Source organism: Nicotiana tabacum, chromosome 4 (genome assembly GCF_000715075.1).
Source record: "Nicotiana tabacum cultivar K326 chromosome 4, ASM71507v2, whole genome shotgun sequence".
Lineage (NCBI taxonomy): Eukaryota > Viridiplantae > Streptophyta > Magnoliopsida > Solanales > Solanaceae > Nicotiana > Nicotiana tabacum.
Genome location: NC_134083.1, coordinates 85,851,093 through 85,860,810, shown reverse-complemented (window position 1 = coordinate 85,860,810; position 9,718 = coordinate 85,851,093). Strand labels below are relative to the sequence as shown.

Sequence of the window (9,718 nt, the reverse complement as noted above, 5' to 3'; positions counted from 1 at the left end):
GTTTTCATAATGAATCATTTTCATATAGGAGTCATTATGAAAATGAGTTCTGCTGGAGCATGAGAGTTAGTAAATTTCTTACTTTCAGCAATGTCATACAAAATCCATCCTATTTTCAAGCTCAATACCACCTTGATTAGAGGATACGAATCATATTCTTGTCAAGCCTATACTTGTTAACCATATGCAGTAACCTCATTGCTTAAAAGCATTATGAAGAGAGGAAGATTCAAGATTACCACCTTTACACGTTAAATACTTGTACTGTTGTACATTATCGCAGTAGTATAACAATCTGTATAAACCACATTACTCTACGACATGTGTAAGTGTGTATAACACTTATATCGACATTATTTTTGTCTTCTCCTATAGAACCTGGAACTGATGGAACAATTTAACTTATAGAATATAAAGTAACAATAATTATGAACCTTGAACATCTAAATCAATAGATGGAGACTCTTCTAGCTTTTGGAAAGCTCCATCCAGGCTGCAAACTTGAATAATGAATTTGACGCTGGAAGTGCCAGAGGAAACTACAAGATCAGATACATAAAATGCTTCAACTTCCGCAACTCCCAGGTACTCCTGGACTAGCTGAAGTGATCCATTTGGTTCTGCAATTGAGAGATCAGGTTGTTTCTTGACATAGATATAATACTTAGGGAATAGGTGAGTTTTTCCGTCTTTCAATTTCCAAACAAGCTTGACATTGAGTTTCCTGGAGCCATGAGAACCGGAAGACCATTCAATGTAATTACCATCAACAAGCCATGAAGTTGATGGTGGGAAGTCCGAGTTCAGTGTACGGCTATCTATTGCAAGATGACCAAGCACCGCATGATATTCTGCTGGAGAAAAAGCCATGGTTTTACCTTGACTTTCTGATTTGTGAACTTCAGGTCTTAACTTATAGCATACAGCATGGATTTTTGTTAACATGTATCCTTCCATTGCGATACTACTTTCTAGTATGACCCATGATGGTTCAGTCTCTAGCTTAGTAACACGATGAGGCATTATAACATTGTCAAAATGTCTAACAAAACGGGTCATAGTCATCAAAGAATCTCCCCAGGAAGCAAGTAATACTGATTTTTGCTTCCTTACAGCAGAAGTGAACTCAAGAGACAAACCCAACAAAGAGCTTCCATTTGATTTTACCTGCATTAACACGTATCAGCTGATAAATGAACAAGGAACGACAAGGGCACAACATAATACATGTATTCAACTATTCATCATGACATGAACGCGTCATATTTCTTCTGAAGTTGGGCTATTTGGAAGGTTAATAAATCTCAGGAAATGCGCCAAGTAGGATAGAAGGATGACTTAAAAAACAGAAAATAAAATTAAACATAGCTACACATTCTTTAGAAAAAGCCTGCACATTTAATGTTGTATACCAAGGTAATGTAAGGAATTTTATCACCTAAAGAACTTATCACCTAGAATTACATTATTAAAGGGCACTGAGATACAACACAGCAGAACTATCAGGTCAACAACAAACAACTGGCTGCAGTTGTATAATCCCCATCCACAAGAAAGGTAACAAATCCTTCTCAAAGGATTTCTCTGCTAGGTGAAAATTACCAGTATAACCTTGCAAATGGTTAATAATTAAGTACTTTAACAACCTTTATCCAGAAAAAAAAAAACAAAAAGATGGCTTACAGAAAATGTAAAGTGAACAGGTGAATCTGCTAACTGAAGCTTCCCTTCAAACAACCTTGCTGAGAAATGAATATCATCATCAAGTGTTCCATTGAATGCTAGGTTTCCACCGCCATTATAGGATGGCTCCTTAAGACTACCCCATCCAAGCGCATGTCAAGTTCAATGCATAAGATCAGTTCCCAAATCAAAACATTAAGCAGAAGTATGCACTAGCTAGAAGCAATCTTATGAACAAAAACATGCACATAAAACCTCAACACACACACATACATATAGATAGATTTTTGCTACCATACTAAATGAATATACTAGGTTAACAATCTACCCACTTTTCGTTCCATTATCTACACCTAAATTTACCCTCGCCGATTCATTACTTGAAGGCAAGTTTTGTACATTAATTTTGGGTGTTGTATCTTTTATCATTGCTGTAATTTTGTCCTTGTTCTTTAAGAATTCAGTCCAGTTGCATTGTTTTGTCTAAAACTTAGGCTTGGCATGTCTCACGTCAGGGTCTTAATTTGTGTTGCTGGTCGGCACATTAATTCTCAAAGGTTGTTTTGGTTATTTCTGGAGTCTTTTATTGGCAATTAAGGCCATCTGTGCTGGTCAGTGAGCAGCTTCAAATTTATCTTTTGGTGCTGAACATTTGGGTGCTGGTCTACAGGAAGTTTTGGCTTTGTCATTCAATTCTGCTGATTAAAGTTCTGGTGAGTGATGGAGGCTATTACGATGTTGTTTGGCCCTTCCAATTTTGTTTGTGGTCGACAACTGGAGCACAAGATCTATTTGGTACAAGTTTCCGATGATCAACCATAGGCGCGGGTTTGGTAGCAGCTTCAGTATAAGCCATCATTAGAAGTGATTAGCTAGGAAGGTGAAAATGAAAGCTAACGGCAGAGCAGATGCTAGAGAGAGAGAACAAAGGGAAGAATATAAGAGTTATGGGATGGTCAGAATGCTGCGGTTAGATTTGATTGTTATGGAGATTCAACTCTAAAGGTATTCTTTCCCATGATGACGTCGAAGGACAAGAAAAAGAAATTCATATATAAAAGAAAAAACGATAGAGATGCTTCTCATATATCCTTCAACCTGCAAATATTAAAGTAATACTGACTCCCTCTGAATGATGATGTGAAGTCCTGTTTGCTTATGTTCTTCAATGAACCCAAAAGAAAGAAATAATAGAAGATTTTCCAGTGTGGAAATTGCTAAAAGGAGATTGGAGGATTGCAGGGATTAAACACTATGGGGAAAAAAATGATGTTTCTGGGTTTGCTAAGAATATGATATCCCAAGTTCCAACAGAAGGTCATTGGAAGCAGCGAAGATGGCTTGTAGATTGGGGAAATGTTTTTGTTGAAAGACAGTGCCCTACTATTAACTAGAATATGGGGACATTTGGGGAACTAAAAGTGGGTAGATTGCCCTATTAAATTATGTAGTACAATAGCAAAACCAGACAGCTTTCATCTGACTTGCTGGTCAGATGCTCTAATGCTCTGTGTTGCTGAACTGGTGGACTTGTGATACCCAATTGCTATGCATTTTGAATCTCTCGAAACAAAGGACATGTTTTGTTTTCTCAAAATTACGAAGCTGCTCAAATGGTATCACAACATGTATTAGGTCTCAGAGAGACAATTTTGGATGACTCACAATTTTCAAATCTAGAATAGCATTGCAATAGAGGAGGGCAAAGAGACTCTACAATTTAAATGCGATAGCGTCTTAACTTATGCAAGAAGCTTTACACAAACAACAACAACAACAACAACCCAGTATAATCCCACTAGTGGGGTCTGGGGAGGGTAGTTTGTACGCAGAACTTACCCCTACCCTGGGATAGAGAGGCTGTTTCCGATAGACCCTCGGCTCCCTCCCTCCAAGAACTCCCTATTGCTCTTGGGGTGACTCGAACTCACAACCTATTGATTGGAAGTGGAGGGTGCTCACCACTAGAGCAACACAGAGAACAATTTTCTCCGGAATTCAAGTGCCAGATGCTTCAAATGAATTTGTAGGTTATAGATCATCAGACTGAAACAAGAGACTATCACTGGCAGAAAACTGTCAAAGTCAGGACGATCAAAAACTAAATATAACAAGCCAACAAACTTACTCAACAACAACTTCTAGATTCCCTGCAGTAGATTCTCCAAAAAACTCCAGGAGAGGCTGAGACGAATGTGTATATATTAGCAAGGGTGAGAAATTTAGAAAAGGGAAATGGATAATCTTAGTGATGACATGGTATAGAAGATTAGAATCTAAGAGCTAAAGTAACATCAGTACACTCATAAACATATGAAGAGTTAGGCTGATTGCACAAGTGACAACCCTTATCAGACATTTAAACTTTTTACTTTGCGTTGTGGTTAATTTTCACAAACAAAATGCAAGGATGATACTTCACAAGGTGAAGGCAAACTCAAGTAGGGAATAACAAGAAGGAAACGCCAGATGTGTTGAAAGTTCTAGTCACTTACACTCGAGTCAAACTTATATTCTTTTCAAAAAATGCATCTGAAGAGCAAGTCATAATTCAAAACATCCCTGTGAAACTGAATTTTGCTGACACTAATGACATGTGGAAGACTCTGTACAAAAGATTTAAGAAATGAATGGGAAAAAAAAGGACACAGTTTGTATCTCCACTCTAGGCAACATGAGTTGCGCCTAATTGCATGGATGCTTTCTAGTCTTGCAGAATTATTCCAAGTGAGCATCTCAGCGACGCGATTTACTATGGGAATTTGATGTCCAAAGAAGCAGAAACAAGGTTACAGAAACGCCTTCTGATGATGCAAAACTAGAAAGTAAATGAGAAGATATGGACATACATATTAGCTGGAGGAGCCACACTCCAAACTAAGTAATGGAATTGTTAATGATTGTAACATCTAAATATTAGAGTTCAATGCTCTTTCTAGATCTCAGAGGAAAATCAAATAAAACAGAGAATGTTTTGAAAATTGGAACTTCTGATAAATGCTACATTTAAACTACAGAAATTACTGCATTAATAACAACTGAAAACCAAGAAAAAACATACAGATACCAGAAGACACCTGAAAGCTTTGCGAAGAATTGTTATTCCAAGGAGTCTGTGATATTTGCTTTCCATCAACAGAAATATGGTAACCATGACCCTGAGATTATGATAACAAGGATGTTAGTGGGCATTGCCACTTCATAGACTTTTCGAATTAGAAAACATTTCGATTGTCTTAGCCTTTCCCCTGCTATTCATAAACAGTCATAGAAGAAGCCGCCTTTGGACCAAGATATGGACCCTTTTGAGATTTGCAAATAGCTTGTATTTCAACATTCAGTACTTGACAATTTTATCAGATGCCCCATGTAACTAAGTTTCACCCTTCTGCTTATGCATTTTGTGGCGCCTTCAGTCTGAAGTTTCTGGATCGGTTCCTCTAAACACTGGACCGTTTGAACCAGGTTATATATGTGTTGTTAATCAAGTTAATTAAAATACTATGACAATACTCAATTCCTCCCCTCTCCACCCAGCAGGAACCACCAGCAATGGTCCATACTTGCTTCTTTCACTCTGGAACCATCATATTTGCTTCTTCAAATTCATCGTAAACATGTGTAAACATGTTTCTAATAAAAGTACCAAATGTTGCTAAGCATACTGGTTGAACTGCTCTAGTGAACTACTCTACAAGGAGTTCAAACATAACTGGTCCTTCACACAAGGATCTGAAGGAGCCACTCCACCTTGGTATTGATAGGAAAAAATTACAAGCAATAAAACTGCAATTTATTCTGTAAAAGAACAAAGGAAACACAAAACAAGATTTTTTAAAACAATCAAGCTTAGGGCATACCTGATCGAAATTTGAGTAGAATGGAAGAGTTAAGGGATAATTTTGTGAAATATCCCATGATCTTTCAACAAGTCCCCACCAACTGCATGTTAAAGAATTTTCATCAAGATATGGTGAACATAAAGCATATACTTTTCAATTACCAAAATGGGCAGTGTAGTTCAACTGTATATATGCTAATGCTGCAGTATATACAAAATCTGCGAAGACATTCAACACAATTTTTATACATACATTCAAGAAGTATCATAAAATCCACTCAGAGTGTCCCATTTTATGTGACACAAGTTGACTGGAAACAAAGATTAAGAAATCATTTTAAATTGCATATGATAGCAGTAGTAACAGAAGAGAAAGTTAAAGGTATCAGTTGAAAATTTTGTTTAGCAGGGAAACTCGTGGTAATAAACTCTAAATGTCTTGGATGTAACTTTTATATAGTACTTAATTCTAGAAGTGCATAAAATCTTCCGAGGCGTTTTAAAATAAATTGTCATATAGATTGAAATGCAAAGACTTCATTTTTGGCTTGGTTACTTAAACATATGTAGAAAAGGAGATACTTTCCTTTTTGACTTGGCAACTTAAGTTATCTATTGGATCTCATCTTCCATATTGCTGGCAGGGTGGCTATCATTTGCCAAGGAAAGATCAGATGAAGAAAAGGATATCTGATGTTTTTTAAAAAACTATAATATAAACCATGAGAAAAACCTTTATGTGGGAGGCAGTGGTTACACGAAAAGAAATTGAAGGAAATCAGGATATAGAAATTATGTGAATCTTTAAAAATAATCTGAGTAATCTTTATCGGAAAGCAGTATTCTTATTCTTTACAAAGAAGCATTTAAGAGACATCATGGCAGACAGTGCAGGACCGATTCTGTGCAGTCTGAAAGTCAGGTAACTGTTTTGTCTCGTACACCCATCCAGGAGCAAATATGGCAGCTGACACATTATCCCTCTTAATCACATCAAGTGCCAAATTTGTCTGCATAAAAAGGCAGAATCAGATTATTTTTTCATTGACTTAGAAAAAGGTTAAACGAGTGGTCTGGCTAAAAGAAGTTTTCAACAATCAGACAGTGCAAGTATTTTCTAACAAGCTTGAAAGTGACGCATATTGTTTAAGTCACTGAAGTGGGAAAAATTGGAATTCGCATATAAATAGCAATGTGTGTGTATAGGATCCACTTTTCTGTGAAAAATATGAAAGTTTAGAGAAGATATAATGGACGAGAAAAAAGAAACCATGAAGGAAAGGTCTCCCAACTTTAGGTAGGGATTGTAAGATGCTTTGAGATAGATGAAAGTGTAACAAGAATCTTTCAAGACAACTTACATGATAGACACTTCTATCAGGTAATTTTTTGAAAGTTCATTAAAATCGTAGAATTTGAGGAGTTCACTACTCGTGTTAGATGATAAGCAAGGTTGATGTAGTCAATTTTGACTTATGCTGTAATATAGAAGGTTGATGATTATTTATGAGGTTCAACAGCTCTTAATTGCCTATCTCACAGCAAAGTTACATCTGGTCAGATATAGCCTATAGTAAGAACCTAGCCCAAAAAAAAAAAGCATAACTGTTGCTCTCGTAGTAAAGATAGAATCGTGGTTGAAGACATTTTCAGGTCAAACATAAGATAATCCTTTAATCTTTTAACAGAAACAGTAGTAGGCCCTAATCCCTCTCTCTTTGAATAATCAAAGAGACAAACAAGGAGGAAGGACTTTTCACTAATAAAGATCTCAAACCAGTTAACACCATCATTCTTATAATATTTCTGTCAATATCAAACAGTATAAAACATTAACTTGCAAGTTAAATGTTGAGAACAATACTATGGGTTATGTATTTAGCACTAGTAAACAAGCATAGAGGATGAGCCGATGAAGTATTGAAAATTTTGATTTCCCTACTTAGTATACAAACCCACCGTCCATTGTCCACCACCATAAGTGTTTCTTCCAAAGACATCAATTCCCATGTAGACATCGAACTTTCTGTCACCGGCAACCTCAGCTGATTGCTTAGGATAATTCTCCTATAAGTATACAAGGAACGGGCTTTAGCAATTATTGTTAACCTGGAAAAACATAATTAAAAATTAGGATGAAATACCTTCCAGGTGTAGTTCACAAATATACCATCAGATATATCGAAAAAGGCCTTATTTTTTTCATTTAGTTGATCTTGCCAGTTAAGGTTCCCATCAATTGTGACGCTATCATACCTGTAGCATCACGATAAGAAAGAATAATTATGCTGCTTTTTTACTTTGAAGAAATAGTTTGTTTCATTACATTACCATAGGACCAAAGATCCAAGAACAGAAAGAAAGAACAACTAAGCTGCTTTTAATTTTAAACAAAGCTTTGGTTTCATGATATTACCATATGACCAAAGATCCAGGGACAAGGGAATGCATGGACTGAGTTAAGTGGCTGACAAATTCTTCCAAGTTAGGAATTTGCCCAACATCCACGGAAACTTCCATATTAACCTGGCAGCAAGATGTTTGGAAAAGAAAAAACCGATCCTTGTATAAGACATAGTTATGCAAAAGACTGGACATAATAAACTCATTCCTGATGAAATTTTACCAAAAAAGCAGTTAGGATTGTATGACTATGCTTACCTTATTTCACATAACAATTGCTCTAAGGATTTTTACTTTCTAGACATTGTCAAAAGACTAGACGTATGTCTCATTCTTCAATTTCCATCAGGAAAGTTTCACTCAGACTACCGTTCCAGAAATAAAGGAGGTCTATATATATTAAAAAGAGGGGGCCCCCCCCCCCCACCACTTTTCAAGTCTAACAGGCATATATAAAATCAAGCAATCAGGAAATGAATGTAAATATTTGGCATCAAGCTCTGTGATTAGGAAATGAAAGAGATCAGACTTCAGAATCAATCGCTTACCAACCATCCATCAAAGCCTAAAGCAGCAGCAAGCTCACTTAACCGCTCTGCATACATCTTAGCTGAGTCCTTTGATGACAGTAATTTGTTGGCAAGAAATTTGCCTTCATCCCACTCCATGATAAATGTTCCCAATACCTTATAATAAATGAAATATAGCTCAATGGAAAAGGAGTAAGTGACCAGCCTGTCATGCAGAACCTTAGGTGTTGGAAGAGTAGAAAACAACTCAACATAATTGGAGAAATTAGTCAATCAATCAACTACAACTTAACCACAAAGCAGTTGAGGTCGTCTATGAATCATTTATCTCTGTTTCTCTCTATTCAGGTTCATTCAAATTATATATAACACGAGAAAGAACAAAAAGAGCACGGCGTCATATCTGATACCTTAACTCCATGCTTGTGGGCAGTGTTAGTCCAACAGGGAGGCGGCAGAGTAACCAAAGAATGCGAGAAATACACGAACACATCAATCAAATACCAATGCCATATAGCATAAGCATCTGGATTATTTCCGCCTTGTATCCATTTATCGTCAAGGTATCCTCCAGCCATATCGTGGCAAACTAGAAGCCTAGAACGTGTCGGCAGTTCATTGGCGGCGTAAGGCGGCAACTTCACAGAGGCCTTATTGAACGGGAAATGAAAAGAGTCGAAATAAGACCTCGATTCGAGCTCTTCTAGCGTCTTCAGCGGGTAAGATATCGGAATAGACGGTTCCGATGGATTAAACGGCGGAGGATCATCGGAGTGAGGTGTCGCGTGCTGATTGCCGGCCATGGGACTATTAAATTTAGAGAGCAAAAAGAAGAGAGAATCGAGAATAAATCTGAGAGAAGATAGGGTTTGGCGATGGTGGGATTTGAAGTAGGAGCGAAACAGAAATCTCATTGGAGAAGTGGAGAATCCATGTGATGGAGTGGACTAAGGAGAAGTTGACTAAGGAGTAAACGTTGGATATTTGCATTCATGTTTCTTGCTCTACTTATACAACAAGTTCACCCGGTTGGGGAGAGATAGGGTATGGACGTATGGTTGTCACATCAACGATGCAGTAAAAACTTGAAGAATTAACCCAACTTATTAATATAAATAGCCGGCGAATGTATAATACATATATAGTAATATATATAATTTATATATATCAATTAGAAAAATAAATATTAAATCTTATCGGGTAAAAAGTTATCAGCAAAGTTTGTATAGAAATAACATCTGTAGGCATATAAATTTTATTA

The 9,718-nt window shown here is 36.8% G+C and overlaps 1 protein-coding gene across 2 annotated transcripts; it reads right to left on the bottom strand.

The window, feature by feature from the left end:
* Window positions 1–228: 228 nt before the first annotated feature.
* Window positions 229–9,451, bottom strand: LOC107761326 (cytosolic endo-beta-N-acetylglucosaminidase 1). 2 transcript variants are annotated; one of them, XM_016579552.2, is made up of 11 exons: window positions 8,868–9,451; window positions 8,476–8,613; window positions 7,941–8,050; window positions 7,669–7,780; window positions 7,484–7,591; window positions 6,422–6,534; window positions 5,544–5,625; window positions 4,761–4,841; window positions 3,812–3,867; window positions 1,684–1,819; window positions 229–1,167 (listed from the first exon to the last, which is right to left on the bottom strand). In XM_016579552.2, exons 1-11 carry the CDS (start codon window positions 9,369–9,371, stop codon window positions 427–429), a joined length of 2,181 nt encoding a protein of 726 aa, XP_016435038.2. In that variant the 5' UTR covers window positions 9,372–9,451; the 3' UTR covers window positions 229–426. The 2 variants fall into 2 exon arrangements, with proteins under 2 accessions (XP_016435038.2, XP_016435040.2); XM_016579554.2 differs by having other exon boundaries at window positions 8,476–8,662; window positions 8,868–9,311.
* Between the last annotated feature and the right edge of the window lie 267 nt (window positions 9,452–9,718).